We start from the raw sequence: 27,704 nt of genomic DNA, 5'->3' as shown, positions 1-27,704 counted from the left end.
CTGTATACAAGATCTGTGAAGGAACTATGTTTCTCATAGTGCAAGGTTGGAAGACTTGTATAGGAGGATACACATGGCACCATGATAAGATTCTACAGACACTGGAAGAAATCTTGGAGTGCGACAGACTGAAAAAGTGGCAAAGACCAACATCAACAAAAGGTTCAGATTCAGATTCAGATTCAGATCTACTTTATTGTCATTCTAGTACACGTGTATACAGAACGAAATGTCGATGCATCTGACCCCCACAGTTTCCTTGAATGTACAGATATAAATAATGTTGTATTGTATTTTGGCTACGTATAGTATTTTACCATAGTGCCGATAGTGCAAGAAGAGTAGCTAACCAGATGTGCAAAATGGGCAGTCAGGTTAACAAGTCAGGTACACAGTAACATTAACACTGTAACAATAACGCTGTAGTTACAATAGTGCAGAGAGCAATGTGCAAGGAGTGGCAAGCTTGCAGGGAATAAAAAGTTCAAATATCAAAACCTTGCAAAGGGTTTGGTGGAACTTATAATTAAGTATCAAGCCTCTGACAACAATGTCGGTATGATAAATCACCATAGACGGTAGCAGTGGCTTTTATCAGATTTTTGTCCACACATCGAGGAGCCCCCACTTGCTAGTCTTGCCTCCTGTATCCAGCGATTGTAGTGTGTAGGCAGCCCTGTATGGCGAGTATAGGCGTAGTAAAGCAGTGTGGTCAGTGTGGATGAGTACAGAAAGTTAACGCTTCAAGCTTTTTTTCTTTCTGAAAGGGGACTGTCCCTTTGTCATCTTCTGGGTGGAGAGGTATGACGTTTTGTGCATGTTTGCAGGAATGCAATCGCCATGGTGACCGAACTCATGTGATCACATCACCGAAGACATTAGGTGCTGAAAAGAATAAGTTTAGTGTTCTTGCAATAAAATGTTTTTTTGCAAGCCAAGTGCCCTTGTGTTTAATTAAAAACCGGTTAAAAGCACACTGTAGAGCGCTTTGGGAAGTCTTGACTTGAAAAGCGCTGTAAAAATGCAGATCATTTCATTTTCATTTAATTTCATTTCATTTAAAACGGCAAAAAATATCTGGCACCGGCTATTCCCATTTAAAGAAACGTCTGGCATTGAATGAGTTAACAGAATCCTCGAAAAATATTATATTGACCAATCATCAGAGAGAAAAAAAACGTACTGTATCTCTTGGTTGGTTGGGAGGCGGCTCCCTTCGTTCACGTCCAAGAGCCGGCTATAAAGCCTTTACGTTCGCAAACTACACTACACCACCTATCGTTGGAAGACGTCTCAAGTAGAGGAATGCTCGTGGATACTTGCCTGCGGGTTTGGCACATGGTTTCGGGCTCCGCCCGCGTGACAGCCGAAAGGGCCGAAATGCTCCCCCTTTTTGGGAGTGACGTCGTCGTAAGGCGGTCGCTTCTCCGCTCTCCTCGACTCGTAAGTCAGGAAGTTAGACGAGCGGTAGACGCACCGACATGGAACCCGCGCGAGACGCACCTCGGCAACAGGACGCCGCCCCAAATGGAACCCCCCAGGAAGAACCCCTAGAACCCTCCCCGGGTAGTACTGAAGAAACCCTAAATGGAGACACCAGAGCAGAAGAAGCCCCTGAAGAGAACGTTGGTGAGGGATTTAGAAGTTATTTCTACAGATACTTCTCAGGTTCTATTACAAGTGCAGTTTTACAGACTGTTCAATTAATGAATTTTCTCACGACTCTCTGTGCATTTGCAGGGTTCGTTCTGGTGCGTGAAATCCTTGAAAATACTTAAATTTAAATTTTGTATTTTCAAGGATTAAAAAGTGTGTGGATTTTGGGCGAAAGTGCTTGTAGTTGTTGCCGTGTTTCTAAGCAAGTCTTGATAAAAATGAAACTGACAATGCTATCCGGTGGCTACGCTTTGCCTTTGCTTTTTTTTCCCTCGTGAATAACTGCAGTTGGTATTAGTTTGTATGGCATTGTCCCATGAAGCCTTTTGCCCCCTATGGGACAGGGGCATGGTACACCTGATTCGTCGCACTATGAAATGTGTATTAATGCAAGGATTACTTGTCAATTAGACACAATTATTATAAGCCATGCAAAATGTGAAGTTAGTGTTTCCCAGTGGTATATTTTAATAGGAAGAACTTCATACAACTGGAAAGGTAAGCTAAATATAACGGTCATTTTTACCCATATAGGGAGAGATTTGTCTTGGAAAAACAAATATTTTTGCAAGTTACTCGAGATTTAAAAATCATATGTCTTGATAAATGTACATGCAATATACATTTTTTAATGTAAATCGCAGGTCTATTTCCGTGAGCGGCACAATAGATAATTCACAACAGATTTTCTTTTAATGGTCCTGGAGAAATTGGAAAATAGGCTTTGAAAGTCCTTCAAAAGTGCTTGAATTTTGCCATGAAAAGGTGTGCAACCGTGATTTGTAGATCAACTATAGTAACTCACTTAAAATGGCCAAAACGTTCTCTACTTATTATGTGTTAGTGCAGATTAATTGTATAGTGTCAAGTCAAGTCATGTTTATTTGTATAGCCCTTAATCACGAAGAGTCTCAAAGGGCTGCACAGACCACATATTATTGCAAACCACAGACTATTATGACACCATCCCTGATTTCAAACCTACATGAGTGCAAATGATACACAGATACTGTCAACATAAAATATACGTTATTCATATGCTATAGAATAGAAGTGCGTTTTAGGTTTAGATTTAAACATTCCCACTGAGGTTGCAGATCGAATCTCAGGGGGAAGAGCATTCCACAGCACAGGGGCCCGAATGGAGAACGCTCTCGAACCTGTGGATCTCTTCTTGGCTCTTGGGATCACTAGTTGTGATGCCTTGCTGTATCACAGCTTGTTTATCGAGGTTTCGCTACTTAGCATATTTTCATCCTTCAGTGTGTTTTGCATTCTGATTGTCTTAATAGTGGAAGGTACTTTCTTGCATTAAACTTCTGTCTCGTTTACCATACATTGTGGATGTGGGTTGTTAACTGTGCAGTTGCCATTCATAGCTAGTGTATTTATGATTCTATAGTTTACTTGGGCACACATTTATCATAGATTTAGCTTCTTGGTTTTGCTTTAAAAATGTACCAGATCAATGCGTTTAAATTTAAAACTTACACAACTTTTTTCCGGGGGAGGCGGGGCATGTCCCTAAATGCCCAAGACTGGACCCACAGAGGTCTGACACAATTCTATGAGAAACACTGCATGTTACTTGTGGGAACAATTAAGTCCAGTTTCATGCATATGAGACCCATATGTAAATATTTGTTGGTGTTCTTGCAGAAGAGGAGGCGAAGGCACAGCAGGAGCAGGAGGAGGAGGTGGAGGAAGTGTTGGAGGAAGATGCGGTGGTGTGCGACTCCTGCATGGAGCGTCCAAAGCGGGCACTCAAATCCTGCCTGACGTGCTTGGTGTCGTACTGTGAAGCCCACCTAAGGCCGCACCTGGAGAATGCCAAATTCCACAACCACCGGTTGGTGGCGCCGCTGTGTGACATTGAGCGCCGCACCTGTGAGATCCACAAGTGGCCCCTGGAGCTTTTCTGCTGCTCAGACGCTTGCTGCATGTGCCGCGACTGCCTAGATGATGACCACCACGGCCATGAGGCCCTCAACGTAGCGGAGGCACGGCGGAAGTTCGAGGTAGGTCACACCGCCGCCACAACACTCCCAGAAGACCATATGTCACATAAACCTCTGCAATCATTTCTAGTGTTTTGTTTGTTGGACCGATCCTGCCATATGTATAAATACTTACAAATATATGCCACATACAAAACACATAAATACAGAGCTCCCGCAGATCCTAGGAAAGTCTTAAAAGGCATTAAATTCATTATTCGAAAAATAAGTCCTTAATTGGCATTAAAATGTCTTAAATCCCATTTTTGAATGTCTTAAAAAATGTGAACACCTGTCTGTCCCTGTGTGCCCTGCGACTGGGTGGCAACCAGTTCAGGGTGTCCCCTGCCCACTGCTCGAAAATAGCTGGAATGGGCTCCAGCACCCCCGCGACCCTACTAAGGATAAGCGGTGCAGATAATGGATGGATGGATGGATGAAGTAAAAAGATTTAGCAATATTTATTGATTGTCGTTTTTAATCACCGATTTACTACTGTGGCAACATTGCATGAGCTATCAAAACGTCGAAGTAGTTTCAGAGCAGACACATATCTCGGGTCTATCCACAATACAAAGAACTACTTCGGACAGAGCGGTTTATCCTGGGCCATGGGAAAGTGTCAATTTATTGAGAAGTGGTTGTCTGGCGGACATTTTGCGAGATGGCTAAAGAAATATTTGTGTTCTTTTTATTTTGTTTATGTTAATTGTGTTTTTTTGTCGACTTGGTCTTAAATTTGATTTCAAAACACATTTAAAAGTCTTGAAAATCTTGAATTCAACTTGCCTTAAGCTGTAGGGACCCTGTAAATAAATTACCATGTACCTAATTATATGATATAAATGCAATTTATTCATGTATTTATGCATTTTGTAATTTATTTCGTCGTGTATTTTATCATGTATTTTGTCACAACAAAATAATTCAAACGAGGGGGTTGGGTCAAGTTGGCTTAACCTTTACCTATTGCTTGATTGTCTACAGTATAATAATACCCAGATTGAGCCAAATTATATTTAGCTGTAAGTTTGCAGTTCCACACTGCAAATAGTCAAATGAATCCCGCAAGAAAATTGATTCCTCTGGCAGATCATTTTTGCAATTTTAAGTGTGTACAATATTTTCACCTTGAAGTAACATAAGTCATGCTTCAAATGAGCAAAATAATCCAAATGACCAATGGCAGATAATTTTGCTTTTTATTTTAAGTATATCCTATTTTCCCCTGAATAATTTGTAAAATCTTAAAATATGATAAAGTAAGTGATTGACTATGATAAAGATAGACACAATTATCTGCCAACAAGAGAGTGAAAAAAAATATGTGTATTGTACTTCATTTATTTGTTTCTATGACAAGTGGACTCATTGCAGTAATTATATATATATATATATATATATATATATATATATATATATAATGCATTTCAGGTGGATTAGCCGGTCCAAATTGTCCCTAGGTGTGAATGAGCGAGCGAGTTGTCTGTCCCTGTGTGCCCTGCGATTGGCTGGCAACCAGTTAAGGGTGTCCCAATGATTGCTGGGATGGGCTCCAGCACCCCCGCAAACCCTACTGAGGATAAGCGGTGCAGCTAATGAGATGAGATGATATATATATATATATATATATATATGTTGTTTCCCATTCCAAAAGAAAGAGTTTGATGGGCCACCAGGGTTAAATTAGTCCCACCAGAGTCTGATAGACTTGTAATATTTTAAATATAATAATAGTTTTAAATATAACAATGCATGTTTAATCAAAATAACTTTTAGATCTCTTGGTATATAAATGCTTGTTAACGCCTTAGTGTGTATTTGTGCTAAGTATCTGTCAGTCAGTTGGATTTAACATGTACAATATTTTCTTCCTCCCTGTCCATCCACCAGGGTCTCACAACATTCTTGGGAAAACACATATATATATATATATTTATATATATATATATAACACATTTAATTATTAAAATAAATATTTTACTGTATTTTTTTAATTATTTTTAAAGCTAAACGTTTTGCAGATTATTGTTAATATGTCATCAATAACATTAGCAAATTATAATTTGTGTAACAATAGTGACTCTATCATTTCCTTATTATCGTAATAAAATGAAGAAAAGCCTTTCATCATTTTTGATCATGGCCATCCTAATGCTGAAAAGAGTCTGAATAGAAGTTGATTTCTTTATCTATTTTAGACTGATCTATTCATTTTCAAGTTGATTACGATTTTGTTTTCTTGACCAGTTGATTGTTGAGATAGGCTGAGTGATTAATTGGCCACACAAGATTTTGTTCACACAACAATGCAGCACAGGCAACAAGATCAAGGTTCAGTTATTTTGGTCTCTCGGGATAGTCGTTGACCTTCATGTAGACGCGGATAACATGCAAACACATGTGAACTAGCTTAAATAAGGAATGCGCCGAAGATTTTTACCCCAGATTGTTCACCCGAGGGTGTCGTATGATTGCAGGGTGTCGGATGAAAACGTGTTAAGCTTAGGGTCTGAGATTGACTAGGACTCAAAATTATGTGAATAAAACATTTTTTTGCCATTCTTACTACAAGAAAAATGACACTAGCATGCAAATCACAATTAATATTTTGTTGTTGACACCACTGGCAGTAGGCATTCTGCTCTTGGCGTTTGTGTGCAGAGGCACTTTTTTGGAGAAAAACAGCACGGCAGCAAAAGTGTTGAGTATCAAAAATGTTTCATAATTTTGGTGCTTGGTCGGCAAATTCCTCATGTGTTCCCCAAGCTTCCCATTTCTTAATACATAACACCGAAAGTGATCTGAAAACTTTTATGACGCCCTTCTAGAGGAGAAATTAGTCGCTATTTTTGTCTACATTATTCACATAGTTCACAACAAGAGCAAATCAATGGGTTTGACTGTACTTTATTCAAGATATTTTAACTTTTTTACTCACTGATTAAATCCTTAATTTATACATCCGAATAGAACAGCAGCAGAAATTATCCATAAAAAACGCTACAATTCTCTTTTCGTATCCTCAGTGTCATTGTAAGGTCAAATTTCTTTTATCCTTGAAGAATAATATATTGCAAATGGAATTTGGTCCGTTAACCTGGCAACCACAAATACGACATCATACATCTGTGTTGCAATCTGTCACTGTTCTCTACAGTATGGTTACCCGGGGGCTGTCGTCTAGAAATATAGGGATCATTTATTTACCCGACACAGCCCTCATTCGAGTTTTCTTTCATTACTCTAGTTTTGTAATCATTATCCGACAATCTGGTAGTCACCATCTTGAATTGTCACATGATCCAAACACACGTGATGTAAACAAGTTGGAGTCGAGCTGAAAACCGCTGATAAAGACGGCATTAACCCTTTAGGCATGTGTTCCCTTTCGTGACACTATGCATGTCAGTATACATTATTTGAATGTAAACTTAAAAGTATGATAACTCAGCCATTCATGATATTTTTTTGACATCCAACCACTAAAAACGTTCAGTGGCATCATATCATACCTGTCAACCTCCACGGCTCCATGCCCGTACAAACTGTCGTATTTTCCCGTACAAAATACAAAATAATCGTACACTATATCTTTTTTTTCTGAATGATGCATGATGGGAAATCCCCAGGCGGCAGACGCATGCAATTGACAAATTTGCGTTTTTCCGTACAGATTTCCTTGTACGTCGTACTCATCTTAAAATGCATAAAAAAACTTTTTTTGTACGGCAAAACCATACAGGTTGACAGGTATGTCATATGTATCCATACATCTACAGTTTTAAATTTATTTATTTATTCGCCCCATCCCTAGGACGATATCGGTCCTAAAAGTGACTATAAAGGAAACAAACAGAAGTGTATATACATATACATAAAATGTCTGGGTGAACATTTCAGACGGCCTAAACATATTTTGGAATTAGTCAAAAAGTGGTTACAATATGTTTTTCAAGACATGCCAATACAGTAGCAGTTTCCCCAAAAACCCCACCTGTTAAAATGCCTGTGAGCTACTTTTATCACAGTTTCGGTGTCACCATCTGGTTATAGGGGTGTGAACACTTAACAAAAAGATGTACTTAGCATACAATTGACTCCACGGCGCTGAATAGAAAAATACTAACATCCAGAGAACGGCATTAAAATAAACCGTGTTTATGTTATATCAAAGATTATGAATCATAATGGATGTCTATTAGTCAAAAAAATGTACAGAGCATGTTTTGTGTATAGTATGTGGTTGGCTCCCAAAAGCAATAACATAAAACACAGCACAACGCCATTTTGAACCTCTGAAATTAAATGATCTGCATTTATGTAGGAGTTTTCAAGTCAATGAAGACTTCCCAAAGCGCTTTACAATGTGCACTCACCCATTCACACACACTCACACACCAATAGCGGCTGTGCAGCCATGCAAGGTGCCAACCTGCTTATTGGGGATTCAGTGTTTTGCCCAAGGACACTTCGACGTATAACACGGAGGAGCCGGGAATCGAACCTGTGATCTCTTGATCCCCAGATGAGCGCTCTACCTCCTGACCCAGACGAGCGCTCTACCTCCTGAGCTAATGCCGCCCCATCAACATGTTTTCACAACCCGTGGGGAATTTGAGCTCACAAATGTTTACTTTTCAATGCTCTCTTTTTGACCGAAAATACAAAAAAACATGAAAATGTGCATAATATGTACCTGCATGCCACAAGCGTTAAGTTTGTGGGGGCAAGGTGCGTTGGCGTTCTGCATCTAAAGGCATCCAAGCCACATTCCCCATGCGGTTGGCATCAGGTGTGCACCAGGCTTTATGTTCACAAATGACTAATTACATAATGTTGTTCATCACATATTAAGTGAGTACTCAAGGCTACGTGGGCCGCCAGATTATGGAACACTGAAAAACCCAAGCTTAGATATCGTTCCACTTCCAAGTGTGAACGTCTAATCAATTCCCTGTCAAATCACGTCCCTGAAACTTTCCTATGTCGTTGTTTGTGTGAGAAAAAGTGTGCTTGTGCTCCACAGAGGGAACTGAAAAACAAGCGCTGTGAGATGACCAAGACCGTGACGGCGGCGGAGAACGCCATGGAAAAGCTGCAGCTCAACACCGTTTCCATCCAGAACTCTGTGACGGAGGTGCGTGACGTCATCCGGGCCCAGTTCGAGCAGCTTCGGGCGGCCGTGGAGAAGGCAGAGAGGGAGGTGAGCGAGATCCTGGAGGCAGAGGAGAAGCAAGCCCTGGGCCAGGCTGAAGGGATCCGAGCCCACCTTGAGCAAAGGTGTGGCGAGCTGAAGAAGACCCAAGTCCAGGTGGACAAGCTCTCCAGGAACAAGAATGACGTTGACTTCCTGCAGGTGACGAATCCATATAAAAACACTTCTTCAAAACTTTTTAAAAACTTGAAAATTGTGTTACCATATATACTAGCATAACGGCCGAATTTAAAAATATGATTATACAATACTGAAATCAGGGAGTTGGCTTATAAGTGCATAACACAAAATTAACACCAGAGAGGGTGTGAGACGGGCAGAGCCACCCACTTGTTGGTTTAGCTCCACAGAAATCCATCTTGTGTCCTCATGTCCCCACGGCCGTGACGTTTGCTCTTGCTCCCTCCTCACTGATCTCTTTTTCTTGTTCAATCAGTCGGTGCCGTCCCATTGATATTTCAGTGGGACCACATCTCCCTTTGTTGTAATTTTGTGTGATATATTGCCCTTTTAAGCCCACAACATTGAGTCCCAAGAAGCTTGCTGATAAGGGGAATACAGTGACAACTATGAATAGAATAGATCAGAACACCTTTAATGTCACTGCACAAAGTGTCAATGAAATAAAAAGCTACCCCATACAGTGCACATATACACATATTTTTACCGAATACAATAATAATGTATAAGTGTTTGCTATTGAAGCGCTGCTTAAAGGTACTCTTCATGGATCCCTTAACCGCCTGAGTCGTATTGGCACCACTTCTTGTGGTGTGTCTTAGGCAAGTACAGCCTGGCAGCGCCCTTTCCTTCCTAGTTAATGTTTTGCGTTTGAAACAGAAAGTACTGGTTTCCATGGTTACCAATAGCAGGAGAAGCTTCCATGATCCGACTCAGTAACAGCAACTTCATCTGGTTACCGTGTTGTTAGTGAAGGTGAGTGGGGGCATGGCGCTGTTTGCATTCTGTACCCAAAGACGTAGATTCCAAATTCCCCACACAGTTGGCACCAGGTGTGTGCCGGGCTTGAAATGTAAGAAATGGATGTGAATTAGTAATTTTTTTATGGTTTTGTTAGCGTAAGGCTTAGTCAGGTGCGGCATGCACACAGACAAAATTGAGATATGTTCTTCAATTTTAACATGTGGCTTTTAATCAGGTGCGCTCTGTATTTATCAAAGAAAATCCAAGCATTACGGTATAGGTGGCTCTGTTTATAGACGCTACTCTGACGGTAAAAACAGATTCTTTGATAGCCTTCGTATAAGAACAAGAATTGATTTGTGTGTGTGTGTGTGTCCAGGAGTACTGTGAGTGGAAGAAAGAGGTGTCCGACATCTCTCTGCCTGGCGTGTACATTGGGCTGATGGACGGGCTTAAGTCGGTCAGTCGTGTGATCACCGAGGCCACGCAGCAGCTGTGCGACACATTAGCCACTTCCTACATGGACAAAGTCAAGGAGACGTGCAATGCTGGTGAGATCCCAGAACTTTAGCTCTCCTTAACTTAAAATTAAGAGCAAGGTGGCATGTGTTTTCAACAAACCACATAACTTTGCTGTAGTAAACGTCCTCTTAGTTATAATACTAACGACCAATGGATAAGTACCGTATTTTCCTGTCTATAATGCGTAACTGATTATAAGGCGCACCTTTCAAAATATTCCTTTGTGAAAGATTTTTTTCCACACATAAGGCGCACCGGACTATAAGATGCATGAAAGTAGAACTAAGCAAGAGTGATGTTTGCATTAAGAATTAGGTGGAATTTCCCTTTATCGGGTTATCTATCCGATTGCTTGTTGTGGCCTGAGAGAGTAGAATGTCTTTCTGGGAAAGCTACTGAGTCAGCAAAAAAAGGCAAGTCAGCTTTTGTGGCAGTTTCACACCTGGAATGGCCTACCTAAGTGCCTGTAAAATATGGTGTTGATATTCAATGTCGTTCTGGCCTGGTAGAGTTGAATGTCTTTCTGGGGGAAAATGCTGAGTCAACAAAAACTAAAGTGCCAAGTCATTTTTCACATCAATGTTAACCTATTGGACAGCCTGTGACATTTGGTGGTCCTATATAAATTCATGTCCTCTTTTCCTGTGTGGACAGATACACAAACAAACAGATATACAGTAAATACCTTAAATTCCGGACGATAGAGCGCACCTGATTAAAAGCAGCAACCAGTACATTTTTGAAGGAAAAAACATTTTGTACATACATAACTGTAATTCCTTTGTTTCGCCACATCATTTTTGTTTACAAATAAACGGACTTGTAAAAGTATTCAGAATATTCTAGACAGCGCTCCCCTTTCCATTGACACCTTTTCCAAGATGATGGTCTGTTCATGCTAATATTCTTCATGCACAAAGCGCGAAGTTACATTAAACTTGTGTCTTCCTCAACACATAAATTCCATCCGTCTCACTCTTACCTGTACTGCTCAGGCGTCCCTGCCGGCCATTGGAAAAAAAAATGCATAAATTAACAGCCTTATTGCATAAGCCGCTAGATTCAAAGCTTGTGAAAAAAGTCTCGGCTTGTATATAACATAATAATCACCACCCTTGCTTTTCTCGCAGGTGATAAAAATCATTTGAATCATCTGCCAATGGGCTGAGAAGGATTTTTTTTTGTAGTGTTTTTACTGTCGTGGGATGGTTGATGTGTGCCGTTAAACATTATGACAAAAATCAATCGACTTATTGACCTATGGAGTTCTGAAGCATAGACGTTTAGGAACAGTGTCGGCCCTAAGCTGTGCAAATGGTTACGCAGTGATGCACAGGCTTGAAGCACTGCAGGCATGTCTTTACAGGTGTGGAATGTTCCGTCTGCCTGTCAGAGGCCACGCTCAGGTGTAGAGCGTACCCATGTCCAAATATGTCTCGTCACTCAGGTGAAAAACTATCTGAAGTTTATGCCATGTATCAGCAGTCCAGGTCTCAGTCATTTGCAAACAGTTGAAAGAAAGCCAACTCTTGTTGATTGAGGAATATCAAGATTGTGTGCGACTTTTTATGAAATATTCCACCCAACAACAGAAACTTTCATTTAATTTTTGTGTTGATGTTCAAGATAAGGTAGCCCGGCAGCCTAGTGCTTAGCACAATTGATTCACAAGTTGGAGGTGGGGCGGTAAAATCCAGACCCCGCCTCTCTGTGTTGAGTGGGTGTGTTCTATGGACTCTTCAGGTTTGCTGATAGCCTATTAACTCGATTAAAGGCTTTATATTACAGAGATCTCAAACTTGCAGCAAGATGATAGTTTCAGGTCCCTGCCTTAATATGAAAGTTTAAATGAACAACGTGTATTACTAAACCCAGTGGCGGGCCATGAATTGCACACCAAGGCCTTCAGTAGTGCTATTTCTGAATCAATCCAACACTTAATAACTATTCTATGGCTATAAAAATTTACTGCAGCTACAGCTGCGACATATACAAAAAAAACATTGATAATAACCTCATAAAATTGCTATATTATTTTGAAATATAACCGCCATTTTACTCATCAAAAAGCGTTTTTATTTGTGCACAAAATCCATCCTCCTTTCATTCCTCAAGTAGATTTCAGACTTAAGTAAATTGAATTTGAGACAATTGCTTTATATCAATTTTGATCCAAGGCTTTCGATAGATCATAAACTAATGGTGATTATTATTTTCAGACGAGGTTGGAATCAAGACGACTGTGCAAGCGATCGTTGCTGTAAAACAGCATATGAGCCTTCCTGAGCCGGTCACGAGAGATGATTTCCTCCAGTGTAAGTAGCAGCAATAAGCCAGTATTGTTACGAGGTACAAACGCTCCTACACTTACGAATATTCGAGTAACAAACAAGGGTACATACGAACTTTTTTTTCGGGTGTCAAAATTATCCGGACATTTCTGTAAGTTAGACTTTGTATATTGCACCTTTTTCCGAGTACAGGACAGTACTGTAGTGCTTCTTTCTGCTGCTACTGGTGTGTGGCGCTGTGAGAGCTCACCAAGCATCCACTGGCTTCCTCTTCCTGTCACCGAGCTAAGAACTTTGACATTTTTATTGTTTAATATCTCGTGCATTAATTCAATATGGTTAGTGTAAAGTGTAATGAAGAGGCGAGCCATTTCATTTGAAATGAAAGTGGAATAAGGAAGCTTGATGCGGTTGAGAAAATGGTTGGATCGCTTTTTTTCGTCCCCTTTTTACCACGGAGGAGGATTTACCCTAACTCTTGAAGCCCATCTTTGAAAAGTAAGTTAAACATTACTTTATTGTTTTTTACCGAATACAATAATAATGTATAAGTGTTTGCTATTGAAGCGCTGCTTAAAGGTACTGTTCATGGATCCCTTAACCGCCTGAGTCGTATTGGCACCACTTCTTGAGAGCATATTATTTTATTAAATGTTTATTTTTCAGTACAAAACAATACAGGTTACTTATACAAGCTTTAAACATACTTATATAAACGTTAAACATACTTTTAGAAACCTTAAGCATCCATTCCATACAAAATAAAGCTCTGGAGACAATTACGAACAAATTCAACTTACAAACGATGGCCTAGAACGTATGTACCGTATTTTCCGCACTATAAGGCGCACCGGGTTATAGGGCGCACCCCGAAAAAATAGTTTTTGGCCCTATTTTTGACATACATAAGACGAACCGGATTATAAGGCGCTACAATGGGAACGTCGACAAAACAGTCAGATAGTTCAGTCAAACTTATTACCCCTTAACATTCCGAAAGCTTGCAAAGACACAAATACGTGTCGAGAAAACGTGCGGATGCGGTGTCCATACGATGTCACTCAAATGCATCGTTCCATCATTCGGAAGGTTAAAGTCTTGGGATTCAACACACACCGCGTACTACTTGGCGTTCGGGGGAAAATCTAGTCGGCGGCTGCAAGTTAGTTGGAAAACTTTGCGATTTAATATTGATCCATAAATAAAACGCACTGTATTAAAAGGCGCATGGTCAGCTTTTGAAAAAAATAAAGGCTTTTAGGTCCGCCTTATAGTGCGGAAAATACGGTAGTTCATAAGTAGGGGAGTGTCTCAGTCAACTTTGTTTTATCGCGGGGGTTACTATCCAAAAAGAACACGTGATAGGCAAAATTTGCAAAGTAGAAACCTTTATTTTTCACAGTTATTAAACAAGTAAATACTCTTTTATACATTGAAACCAAAGAACAAACTTTATTACAGGCCCAAGCACTCATTTAACAAATAAAAGTCCTAGTAATGAGCATTCTGGCTCTAATTTGAGAATTTTCTCATTCGACACAGCTCACTGAAAAGATGTGGCTTTTGCAGCTCCCAACCGCGCCGATTTTTTTGTTTCTGATAATATAGTACCAATAATAATGAAACATGGTAGGTAAGGGGAGAGATAAAGAGATAGAGATAATTAATATTGAGAGAGAGAGAAAAATGGAACAAAAGACAAAAAGGAAGTAAGAGAAATAGAGAGAAAGGGAGTAAGAAACAAATAGACAGGAAGAGAGCAAGAAAGGAGGGAAAGAGAGAGAGAGAAAAAGCAAGAGAAAGAAAGAAAGCGAGAGAATGAGCCCAAGAAAAAAAAGAGGTAGAAAGATAGAGTGAAAAAGAGGGAGAGAGAGAGATACAGAGGTAGGAATAAAGAGAGATAAAAAGATAACCAAAGACAGAAAGTAGAGAGAAAGACAAAGAGAGAGATAAAGATAGCAAGAAACCAAAATACGGAGATACTGTATACAGAGAAAGAGAGAGTAAGAAAAAGGGAGAAAGAGAGAGCGCAAGACAGGGAGTGCAGGAAAATGAGAGAGAGCAAGAGAAAAAGAGAGTCAAAAAGAAAGAGAGCTAGAAAGATATAACATTAAAGAGAAAAAAAGAGAGCGCTAAAATGTATAGCAAAAGAGAGAAAAAGGTGGGGGGCATTGTTTGCGAACAACATCGATACCATTTGTTTATGTATTTTTACTATTTGTATTCTTATGTTTCATAGGCCAGGATATTTTATGCACTAATGGCATCGGTATGTTTTATCTGTATCGATGACTTCAGTTGACGTAGGTATCAGTATGAGCCTGAAAAAAAACGGACATGCCACGTCGGTTCCAAATAATGATGTGTGATTTTGTGTCACTAATTAGGATGTTTTGAGGGATACTAAAAATTTAAAAAGTGAATTTTGGTTTACACTACTACTTGCAAAGGACATTTTCTTATCCAAATACCCTCTTTAGAATACTGGGGAGCATCATATTGTTTTAAGGAAACCCCTTCAATTTACTTTTGCTTTTAATAAAAGAACAAAGACCAATTGGTGAAATGTGTTTTTTAATGATTGCAACAGCTAATAAAATAGACTCGTAAAACATGCTATGTAGAAACATGATTCATCCTTGACTCAGGAATTGTCAATTAAGCACAGGGTTCGTAGGGGTGCTTAAAATCCTGGAAAATGCTTGAATTTTAATGTTGTGTTTTTAAGGCTTGAAAAGTGCGTAGTACTTTGAGTCCAGTAATTGTAAATGCTTACAATTGTTTCCATGTTTCTCAACCAGTCTGCTTTAAAATGTAGCTGACACTGTTCTTTGGTGGCTTTGTTATTGCGTTTCTTCTTCTCCCGTGATTAATTGCAGCTGCCATTAGTTTGTATAACATCGTCCTTCAAAGCGTCATCTGTGGCTCGCGCTCAAGTGGTCAGGTGCATGCTACACCTAAACAAGGCACTATGAAATATGTATTATTATGAGCCATGCAACAAATCAAGTGAGTGAATTGTAATAGAAAGAACTTCGTGTAACTAAAAATATAAGCAATATATTTGTCAATTTTGCCCAACAACTATATGGGGAAAGATTTGTCTTAAGACTAAAAAAATCTAAAAATCATGTCTTAATAAACGCACAAGATTACAAACCAAATAAGTCCCTTGCAAATACATTTGTGACATGATTCACACTGGATTTCTTCTATTATTGGTACTAGAGACATTGGAAAATTGGCTTTGAAAGTCCTTAAAAAGAGCTTGAAATTGGCCATGAAAAAGGTCTAAGAACCTTAAAAGCAGAACAATTTGAAATGACAAAATGTACTTAAGTAAAGCATCAGAAGTGATTGACATTTTCCAGCTCCAAAATAAAGCATACAATTTAGATGTCGTCATTTTTTATTTTCCTAAACTCAAAATACTGATTAACAGGGTATTAAGAAACAGAAAGTTGTCAATGTGTTTAAAAAAACATACTACATATTCAGAGAGGACTTAGGTATGTGTGTGTCCTTCCACGTAGTTCCTGTGTACATATTTGTTAGTTGTTAAAACAACACTCTAAAAATATATGCTAATGTTTTGTTAGCATTTAAATGGGCTCCGATTGACTTTTAGCACTAGCACTATGCTTGTATCATTCGTTTGTATCAGATTATGTTTTACATTTAAATTTAAAGTTCGGTTAATTCAAAATATTCTTGTTCTGTGTTTATTTCTACAACTAACTTCAATTTGAATCTTATTAAACATCTTAGAAGTTGTGGGTAATGAATACCTAACATGTAGCGCAGTAGTTCTCCAATAGTGTGGCGGGCCCTTTAGGCGGGGACGCGTGCCTCCGTCATTGGGTGCGCGTTTGACATCGGGAACTTTTTTTTTAACTGTCCTAGAATTGAGTGCAATTGCACCTCCACTATATAAGGGTGCAATGGTGCTCTCATTAGCAGAGGGTGCGCTCGGTTTGTACATGCATAGCAGAGAGAATGTGTATAAAGTGTAAACACTAACTGTTGCTAAACTTCCATTGTCCCCATTAGAATTATTTAATGGGGATGAAAAGACAGGCAGAGAGACACTGGGATAAAGAGGAAAATGAAAGCCTACCGAAAGCTAGAATGAGGAAGTTTATCAGAGCATATTTAGCAATCACCTCCACTGCGACCACTGTGATAGGTGAGGTAATACAGATATGCTTGCTATGTTTAAAAGTGTTGGCAGCGAACAGCATAAAGCCTAATAAATTGAGCTGTCAATTAAAGACATTACACTAAAATCGCGCTGATCAGACACTTGAGTTTTATGGAGGGGGCACGAGAGGCTTTCCTCTTCCGAGAGGGGGCGTGACAGACAACAAATAAGAAGCAGAGATGTAGCATACATAAGATGTGTGGCACCACTCCCATTTACCGACCAATGTTGATAACCGATCCTGCCTATGAAGCCCGATAATTACTTTTTTTTTTCAAATTGCATTCCATATTTAGAGGGGTAAGAAATGCGGAATACAGTCATTCATATGTGTGTTGATTACGACAACATTATATAGTGGCCGTGAACATGTTTACAAAAACAAAACGAGTGTTGAAGATGAGACCTTAACTTTAGCAATCAGGATATATACTTTCTTTGTTTTTACAATAATAATTATAATGTCTATAATTACAAGATGTTGTAATGAGCATCATTATACTGACATGTAGATATGGGAGTGTTGATTATGTGAAAATGAGTCACTTCTAACCATAAAACAATACTATAATAACTATCATGACTATAATAACAAGCCGTTATTATGAGCACAGTAAAACTGACATGTAGGGATCGCAGAAAGTTCACATGAATTATGGGTGTGTTCATTATGTAAAAGTATGTCATTTCTAAACATGAGACAATTGCTGCAAAACTTTCCAAATAGAAACCATCCCAAGTTAAAGTATTGCCATGCCAAGAATATGTTGTCATTTTGCCACATTTCAGGCTTCAAACTTAAAGCTAAAAACTGAAAATATTTTCAAAGAATCAACAAAAATGTGAGACACAATCCAGAACTGGAACCAAATTATCTTAACATTTTATATAATAATTACAAAGAAAAGACTGAAAAGTAGATGTTGCAAAAATATTGTCCCCCTGTTCTCTCAGCTCAGCCAACTGACTCCAGAAGTTCCCTGATGACTTCTGAATGATCTAGTGTCGAGCTAACTCATTAACAACGACTGAGTGCAATAAGTCTCAGTTTAAATGGACCTGCTCTGTGATGGGCACAGAGGTCTGTGAAAACAGACACCGGAGATTCTGGATTTTCAGCCATTGAACCACACCCTACTAGCAGTGTTCCCTCAAAGCTGCGCGTGTGCGCACTGCTCGCACATTCTCAGCGCACAAGAAAATCTAGCCAGCGCACAAAAATGAGGGCTCAAAATTACTAATTAAGAAGTGACTCAGGTCAAAGTTACAGTGCATGAAGGTAAAAATACACGGGTTCCCCTGACGTTGTGTCCTAAATGCAGTATTTTGAAGTCGAGTCGAAGGAGAACGAAGTTGAGTAAAGTTAGTAGAGTTTGTCGGGGAACCAGCTTCTTCGGCTCGGCTCACTAAAAGGAACCGGCTCTTTCGGGTCCCAAACGGCTCTTCCGGTTGTTTTTGCTTCTTTAATCCCAACAAGACCAAATATTATGTAAAATTATGCACAAAATGACCTAAAGGAAGGGGGGAATAGAACAAAAAGAAAAAAATACCAAAATTAAAAAGTAGTGAAAAGCGAGAAAAAAGGAAACAAAAGGAAGAGAAAAAAGCCAGAAAAAAAGAAAAGAAAGAAATGTAGGAAAAAATTAAATAGAGAACAAAAAGAAAAAAGTAACAGCTCGGAAAAAATAAACACTATGAGATTTTTTCTAAAGGAATTTTAAAAAAAGTAGAGAAAAAAACACGGAAAAAATAAGAAAAACTTGTTGCATTCAAATAATTTCCAATTATATCAAGTGAATCTTGTTGCCAACATTGTACTTCCACTAAAAAATGTGATTAAGTACAGTTCTGTATCTTACAACCGACTAAATAAGCACCCAAAAATGTTAATGTTATGCGACAAAATATATCAGGAAATAAAAATAAATGGATATCTTGTGAAAGAATTGTAAGAACAAACGACGTTTGTAGGCCGTACAACCTTTGCAATAGTAAGTGAGTCAATTCATTCAAAAGACAAAAATAATTTTGCATTGCCGGAAACCCAGCAAAATGTAACTTGATGTCAAGTTTTGGACATGTTTGATAATTAATTATCTTGCCACACTTGGGATTATGGTTGCTCACTGTTGTTTCAAGCGCTGCTCACCGACTGTGTGAACGCTCAGACCCGTGGAAAATTAGAGGGAACATTGCCTAATAGTGTGGTACCCCCAAGTGAGGAAACACTGAAATATGAAAATAGAAATGAAAAATAAAATCAACTGCAGAACAAAACATAAAAGCATGAAATAAAAGTGTAGTATTATACAGTAAAATAAATTAAACAGATGAAAAAAAAATGCAAATAAAAATGATCAATTAAAAAAGTGGATCTTCAGCCTCTGATGTCCTCCGGCAGACTGTTCCATAGATGAGGACCAAAGTGGCTGAATGTTGCTTTGCCGTTGGTTTTGGTCCTCACCCTGGGAACAGTCAAAGCTGCCAGAGGACATCAGGGACCTTGAGGGCTGATATGATTGAAAGCAAATAAGACAGATAGGATGGCCCAAGACCATCAAGATATTTATAAACAAGTAAAAGCACCCTAAAATTGATCCTGAAATGCGCAAGGAGCCAATGCAGTGATTTTAAAACCGTTGTAATGTGATCCCTCCCCCCGGTCCCCGTAAGTACCCGTGCTGCTGAGTTTTTCAATAGCTGCAAGCTAGCAATACTCTTTTTGAGAAGACCAGAGAGCAGGGCTTTACAGTAATCTAAACGAGAATATATAAAAGCATTTATCAGTACCTCTGTGTTTGCCTGAAAGAGAAATGGGCAGACTCTGGCTATATTCTTGAGATGATAGAAACCATTTTTAGTTATGTTTTTGATATGTGGAGTAAAATTGAGCTCGGAGTAGAAGATAACGCCAAAGTTTTGAATATAATCTAAATGGCTAAATCTTGTAGTTCTGGCAAATGTTTCCCTCGCTGACTTTCAGGACAGATGAGTAGAACCTCTGTTTTGTCCTGGTTGAGCTGTAGTAAGTTTTCTGCTATCCATGACTTAACATCTGAAATACATTTTTAAAAGGGTATCTACGGACTTGTGTCATCAGGGGACAGGGCAATGTAGAGCTAGGTGTCATCAGCCTAACTATGGAAGTTCACTCCGTGTCTCCTGATGACATCCCCAAGAAGAAGCATATACAGATTAATGCAGCTCTCGAGGACTGGGTTGGCCACCCTTGCTCTAAACTTTCAGCCGAAAAAAGGGGGAAACTAAACTTTGAGGTAGTTTACTACACCTGTTTCTAGCAAATTATGAATATGTATTTTCAATGAAAACTGAAAATTGGAGGGAAAAAATGGTCTGAAGAGTCAGGCAGGGTGGAAAAAAGCTGTTGATTTAGATTTGCTCCTTTTTTACCGATACAGTCTTGAATCCTTTACCTGTGCTTTTCTAAAAAACATTTTTCCTTTTTACGCTTTTCATTGTAAACATTTTATCCTTTCAAAAAAATAATTGAGAATTGTAGATGAGGCTTTTTAGAATAGCAGCAATATGCATGTATGAATAAACTAGGATGACTGCGCTACTAGAGCGTCACCCGTGTTGAGACCCACCTGATTGCTTCTAATATATTGTGACCCTGGCCAAACTTGTTCCGTTCTGGGAGAGTGTTTCTGGAAAAACTGCCAAGTAAGCAAATTGTATTGTATTGTATTTATTTATTCAGCCAGTATAAACCATAAACATGATATACGCAAGAAATCATTTGACACGCGAACACTCAATAATGATAAAATAATAGATTTAAAAGAATAGAGTAAAAATATCTTGTAGTGTATAATACAATGTAATAATATAGAATAATTTAAAAAGAAAGAATATGTAAATAACAAGACTACTGTAGAGTAGAATAGGTCAGAGGAACGCCGTTGGCATAATAATACTATACATAATAACCTAAATCAATTCCCGTTGAACATACGGATAGCGGAGTTAAGACGTGAAGTCTTGCTGGCAATGGAGCGAAGACGGCGACCGGATGGCAGGTAATCAAAGTACCTGCAAGCAGGGTGACTGGGATCGTCTATAATTTTTAGTGTCCGTTTTCTAGTTCGATCGATGTAGATACTTTGCAGGGACGGGAGGCCAGTACCTATTATTTCCTTTGCCGTCCTCACTACTGATTCCATCTTTGACAATTCTTTCTGATTGACGCTACCAAACCAAACTGTGATTGACCTAGTTAAAATGGATTCAATGATAGCACGATAAAAATTGACTAGAATGGTTTGATGGACTCCGAATGATTTGAGTTGACGAAGGAAGTAGAGCCTTTGTCTGGCTGACATTAGAATATCAGTAGCATTACAGTCCATATGAGGTCAGCTGACAAGTAAGTACTTAGAAACTTGAATGAATGGACCAGTTCCACCTCACTACCATTAATTGACAGTGGCACATAAATCAAAATTGCTGTGTCAGGTTTTTTTATTTTCGCACTTTCACCTCTAAATTGACCTGCCTGATTGCTTGTGAAACATTGTGATCCTGGCCAAACTTGCTGTGGTCCTAGAGCACATGTGTCAAACAGGCGGGCCAAATCAGGCCCGCGAAGGGATTGAATCCGGCCCGCGAGACAACACTCAGAGAAGCGCAAGAGAAAAACAAGCTGCAGGCTGAAATATGTCAACTTGATGTTGCCAAAGCCAGGTGCCTCTCACAGACACTGTACTTGTATTTATTTCTCTCTCTCTCTCTCTCTCTCTCTCTCTCTCTTTTTTCCACCCCTTTTCTCCCACTCTGTCTCGGTCTCTTTCACTCTCTGTGTCTTTCTTTTTCTCTTCCTTTGTTGCTCTTTGTCTTTCTCTCTCTGTCTTTTAACCTGTTTTGGTCTAACTTCCTTATTTCCCTTTCTCGCTCACCTCCAAAGTGACCTACCTGATTGCTTGTGAAAGATTGTGATCCTGGCCCAACATGTTGTGGCATGAGAGAAGGGATGTCTTTATGGGAAAGTTGCTGAGTCAGAAACAACAACATTGTCAAGTCTGCTTTTTTGGGGGGTGTGGGGGTTGGGGGAGTCAGTTTTTACATCTTGGGTAACCTACTTGATCGCATGTAAAAAGATGGTGTTGATATTCAATGTCCTTCTGGCCTGGGAGAGTTAAATCTCTTTCTAGGCAGAAACGCTGAGTCAGCCTTTTTTTTCGGGGCATTTTTCGCATCTAGGGTTACAAGTATACATTCATACCACATTTTACAATAACGTTATTCTTTATCGCGCCTTTTTCGTTTGCAGTTTTTATAACTTCTAACATTGCTTAGAAGCCCTTTCCACCTAAAATAGAACTCTTTTCTATGAATTTTTGTTCTCTTTTTCGCAGACGCCACTCACCTGAGTTTCGACGCAGACACGGCTCACGTCTTTTTGCGTCTGACCGAAGACAACCATAAGGTGACCAACACCACGCCCTGGCAGCATCCCTACCCCGACCTCCCCGAGCGCTTCGATGAATGGCGGCAGGTTTTGGGGGTGGAGAGTTTCTACCTGGGACGCCACTACTTCGAGGCAGACATCGGCGGAGAGGGCACGCACGTGGGCCTCACCTACAAGAGCATCCAACGCAAAGGCGGAGACAGCAACAGCTGCATTACCGCCAACAACTTCTCCTGGTGCCTGCATTGGAATGGGCGGACATTCTCGACCTGGCACAGCGGCGTAGAGACGCCCCTTAGTGTGGGAAAGTTCACACGAGTCGGTCTGTAAATTTAGATTGATGGATACTGTGAATTCTCGACTACGAGCCGCTACTTTTTTTAAAAACATTTTAAAGGTGGGGTGTGTCGTTTGAGGTGGCCTCATAAGTTTAAAAGAAGAATATTATCTCTAATATCTTATCCAATGCAAGACGTTTCTCTCAAATGGGACGTGCCAGCCATTTTTTTGCTATTTTGACTCATTTTTGAAGGCCCACAGAATATACAGTTTTGTAGCTATACATCGTAGAAATAGGACATATTTAAAGAAAGCTTGAACCCTCATCTTTCATTCCGAATTTTTATTTTATTTTATGTTGCTTTTACCTTTCCATCCATCCATTTTCTGCGCCACTTATCCTCACCAGGGTCCCAGGGGTGCTGGAGCCCATCCTAGCTATCTTGGGGCAGTGGCCAGGAAATGAAATAATCTGCATTTATATAGCGCTTTTCAAGTCAATGAAGAATTCCCAAAGCGCTTTACATTTACCCATACACACACACACACACACTCACACCAATAGCGGCCGTGTAGCCATGTAAGGCTGCCGACCTGCTTATTGGGGGCATTAGGGGTTCAGTGTCTTACCCAAGGACACTTTGACATGTAACACGGAGGAGCCAGGATTCGAACTGCGATCTTTTGATCCCAAGACGAGTGCTCTACCTCCTATGCTACTGCCGCCCCTAGCTCTCCTGCTCAATGAGACCTTGAAATCACACCAAGACCGATTCTGTTGAACAGCAAATAAGCTTAGATCTTCCTTGGAAAGACAAAATCCATATTTCCTTGATGTGAGGCAGGAGCCTGTAAATAAAACATTGTCTAACTTATTTGACGGACTAACCGACACCCTAAACTGGTTACCAGCAGACAGTGACGGAAACTTAATCGCTCATTAACACTTAGGGACAATTTGAACCAGCTCTAGCTTTTACCGTTGTTTAGTAAACAACAGTTGAACATTTCTTGAAAAATACTAATTTCCAAAAAAACTAAGAAAAAATGCTTTTTGTGAAAGGATGCATTTCAAGCAGAGCTTTCACTTTGCTGCTTTTTTGCATTTGTGATATCTATCAAATCTAAACAATGCTTTTTCTGAACACAAGGGCACTTAGCTTGCAAAATAACTTTTGATTGCAAGAACATTGAACCGATGCGTTAACTTTGCAAGAACTTCTTAGCGCCCTATGTTTCTGATGACATGATCTTACAGTCACCAGGGTGATCTCATTCCTGCGGACGTGCAAGAACGGTCATCCCAGTCTTTTTGTTAGCGTAGCATGAAACTAATAAAAGTAAGACGAGGCCTGTTTCAAATACAGTCCAACTGACAACCCAAACTCTCCAAAGGTAGTTTATTTGAATGTGCTAAAAAAATGCTTGATGTATGAACTGACTGAGGCTGCAATCAAGACATTAAGCCAGTAGATGGCGGCAGAGAGTAACAATTTTTCAAATTCTGGTCAATACCTTGTGAAGTCGAGTGAGTCGTTTGAGATGTCCTCAAAAAGTTAGAAGTTAAATCTTTTCTCTATTAAGAATGCCCAACTGAGTTCAAAGAGCCTTTATGCTTTATTTTCCACTGCTTTTATATTACTTTTATTAGAGCTGGGAGGAGTGCTGGAGAGTGACGTCATGCCCGTCATAGCAGGATTTTTTTTCTTATTTCTAATTGTCAGTGAAGCACAAAAATTGTAAAGGCAATAGGCAACTTCTAGTAGAGTTGTAACTCCAACCCAAACCTTAAGAAAGATGAAAAAAGAAGAGTTTATTTGAGTGCATCAAAGAAATGCACATGCTTGCACGTACGTCATGAATGAGCCAACTGAGGCTGGAATCATGACTTTAAGCCAGGAGATGGTGGTAGAACGTAACAAAGTTCCAAATTTTGTACAGCTCTTTTGAATACGGTGCGGTTTGTTCTTTTTTGTCTTTCGCAAGGCGGATGGTCGCAAGGGTGTCGACGTCGACTTTCTGTGTAAACACCTAAAAGACGTGTACGTAATTTGGAACTTTGGTACTCTATGCCATCTCCTGGCTTGTGTCATCGTTGCAGCCTTAGTCAACTCATTCATGATGCGCGTGCAAGTATGTGCATTTCTTAGACACATTCGAATTGACTTTTTTTTTTTTTATCTTTCTTTGGGTTTGGTTTGGTGTTTGGACTCTACTTGAAGCAGGCCTTTTCTTACCTTCACCATTTTCATGCTACAGTTGAAAACGTCACTCTTGACCATCCCCCGGAAACCTCATTCCTTCTACCTAGTGAGTTTGCCCCGAACAGCTCTCTAAAATTTCCCCACTTTGCCTGCAAAATAACATTTTATTGCAAGAACACTGAACTTATGCATGAACTTTGCAAGATCTTTTCAGCCCCTCATCTTTCCAGTGAACCTATCACATAATTTGAGTCGTCACAACGATCGTGGAGGTGCACGAAACGTTATCCCTCTCTGTTCCGACGATTACGAAGGCACTTAATAACTCATCTATTTAGTAAAACATAAGTGTTTTGAAGCGTCAAAAGTCTGTGCTTGTACTGTATCTTCGCTTTTATTGGCCCGCTGCCCGTACTCAACATATGGGCCGGCGCCTACACACTGGCACACGGTGTGATACGGTGGATACAGGAACAAAACTAGGCAAGTGCCACCCTCGCCATCTTTGTTGATCTATCATACTGATATCATTCATAGAGGCTTGATACTTACTGATGAGCAGCGCCAAAGACTTTAAAATAGTTTAGAAGAAAGAAAGAACATTTTACTTTTTGACTCTTGGGGACAATGCTTCTGAAAATGTATTTATATGTTATGGTACTGAATGAGTTAAATACGTACATGCGGCTTTTAATCTGATGTGCTCTGTAGTCCAGAATTTACAGTACATCTTTAAATGTTATCAATGTTGCGTTCTTAACCCTCCAATGTTATTCTGCAGGCGTGTACGTTGACTCGGCCGGAGGGCTCCTGGCTTTTTATGGCGTAGACGAAACGATGACACTCATCAACCGCTATGAGGCTGATTTCTTGGAGCCGCTCTATCCTGCCTTCTGGTTACCCAAGAAAGAGAACGTAGTAGTTTTGGTGCCGCCCGGTGAGCCTTTGCCCCTCAAGAGCCCCTCTCCACCCACATCCCCATTAAATGGCGTCCCAATGTCTTAAATGCAAAAGAGTGCTGGTCATTTTCTAGGAAGATGGTGACAGCAGAAATGTCTATTTATATACTGTCATTGCACGCACACTTCCTGTATCATTCCACTGAATTACTGAGGACAATGTGCATCTTCGGGGACAAAACATTCAACAAATAAACTCACTGTATGTACTGTATATCAGTGTTCATAAGAAGTTTTGGGCGTGTTAGTGAAAAATAGTAGTTACAGTTATGAGTTACTTCATTTAAAAAGTAACTCAATTACCCCCCAGATTACTGGCGCCCAAAACTAGCACGTTACTCAGAAAGTAACTATGGTTACAAGTTACCATATATACTCCCATAGAAGCCTACTCCATTTAACTGCTTTGAAATAGCCACACAATATAGAAATAAAGGAAAACATGTACACTAATCTGGGGAAGCAGTGAAACATTCATATTTCTTGGCTTGTGCAATATTGAAAGCTTACAAACGAGCACTTACAGTGCAATTGTTGATTTTATTTATTAAACAGGCAGTTTGTAATAGAATAACACTCCAATATGGCAGATTTGAAACGATTTTGTAAAGAAGAATGGTCCACAATTCCTCTACTTACTGCGTTGTCAAAGACTCATTACCAATTACCATGAACGTTTGATTTCTGTTATCGATGCCAAAGAGGGGGCCAAATCGCTATAAGATTACAGGGGCAATTACTTTTTCACATAGGGACAGGTGAGGTTTTGATTTTTTTTTTGTTCCTTTAATAAATGGATTCAACATTTCAAACATGCATTCTGTATTTCATTGGGTTGTCTCTGTGATATTAAAATTGCTTTGATGATCTGAAACTTCTGTGAGTGATAAATATGCAAAAGAACACAGAAATCAGGAAGGGGACAAATACTTTTTCACTACACTATAAAAGACAGATTCATTTTGTCTCTGGGCTTTAAACCACTTGAAGATCTCAATTTTATTGCACTGTCCAAGACGTTCTTATTTTCTACAGGAATGGTGTATTGCAAAAAAAAAAAATTCTACAAAACAAAAAAGACCAACATTCAGCCCACTTTTACTGTAAATTGTGTGCTTATACCCGCTCTTGTGATTTTCCCTATGGTTTGTTCTGCCTGGTTAAGCCCGGTTGCAAAAGGCTTGCTCGGAGTTGTCCGATTTTTAGCTTTAATTTAAAAAAAAAAGATGTTTCCCTCTGCAACTCGGTCTATTTAAGCTTAACGGCTATGGTTTCAATCTATTTGGTGGATTTTTGCCCCCTAGCCAATCATACTTTGTGAAACCAGTGACGTTTCCCAAGGGTGCTAGCAGGTGCTCAGACACCAACTCTGAATCTAATTGGCTAAAGCAAAAACTTTGTCAAAAACTGATATTGCACGGCATTCAAGATTTTGTGTGAAGGTCTCCGGGTAGATTTGTTACCCTAATGGGGAAAATTTGACTGGTTAAATGCTTGAGAGTGATTTCATGCACGTGTTTGTTGTTTTCATTTTTTCTAGAATGCAAATGGTGAAAATAAAATAAGGACTGCTTCAAATGTAGTCCATATGCCAAACCAAACCCCTCAAAAGATGAAAAACGAAGAGTTTATTTGAGCACATCTAAAAGATAAACACCACAGAAGCAGCTTGACAGAGGCTGCAATGGTGATTTCAGCCAGAAGAAAGCGTCAGCAAGTATAATATCTTGAATTTAAGTACACATACCTGTAAACCTGTGCAGTTTTGCCGTACAAAGTACATTTATTATGCATTTTAAGACGTGCACGACATACGAGAAAATCTTCGGAAAAAGCAAATTTGTCAATTATGGGTACCTTCCGGTTTACACCGACTATCACGAAACAGCAAATCTATCAAGTCAAACGAGTTCGCTGCGGAAGCCTCTATCGCGGTATCGTTTTTTTCGTTGCAAACAAAGCGAGCGGTTTGATGTAGTGAAAGGAAGTCCGTCTCTTTTTAAAGAACCGGCTTTTTCGGCTCAA

The 27,704-nt window shown here is 39.5% G+C and overlaps 1 protein-coding gene across 1 annotated transcript; it reads left to right on the top strand.

The window, feature by feature from the left end:
* Positions 1-1,218: 1,218 nt before the first annotated feature.
* Positions 1,219-25,893, top strand: trim16 (tripartite motif containing 16). Its single transcript, XM_088323770.1, has 7 exons — positions 1,219-1,629; positions 3,316-3,674; positions 8,683-9,012; positions 10,175-10,346; positions 12,537-12,632; positions 22,185-22,559; positions 25,502-25,893. Exons 1-7 carry the CDS (start codon positions 1,482-1,484, stop codon positions 25,723-25,725), a joined length of 1,704 nt encoding a protein of 567 aa, XP_088179896.1. The 5' UTR covers positions 1,219-1,481; the 3' UTR covers positions 25,726-25,893.
* Positions 25,894-27,704: the final 1,811 nt, after the last annotated feature.

Source organism: Urocampus carinirostris, chromosome 19, assembly GCF_059441175.1.
Source record: "Urocampus carinirostris isolate Australia breed hairy pipefish chromosome 19, RoL_Ucar_1.0, whole genome shotgun sequence".
In the NCBI taxonomy this organism is placed as follows: Eukaryota; Metazoa; Chordata; class Actinopteri; order Syngnathiformes; family Syngnathidae; genus Urocampus; species Urocampus carinirostris.
Note: the sequence above shows the minus strand (reverse complement) of the source record. Positions and strands in the feature narration are given on the sequence as shown.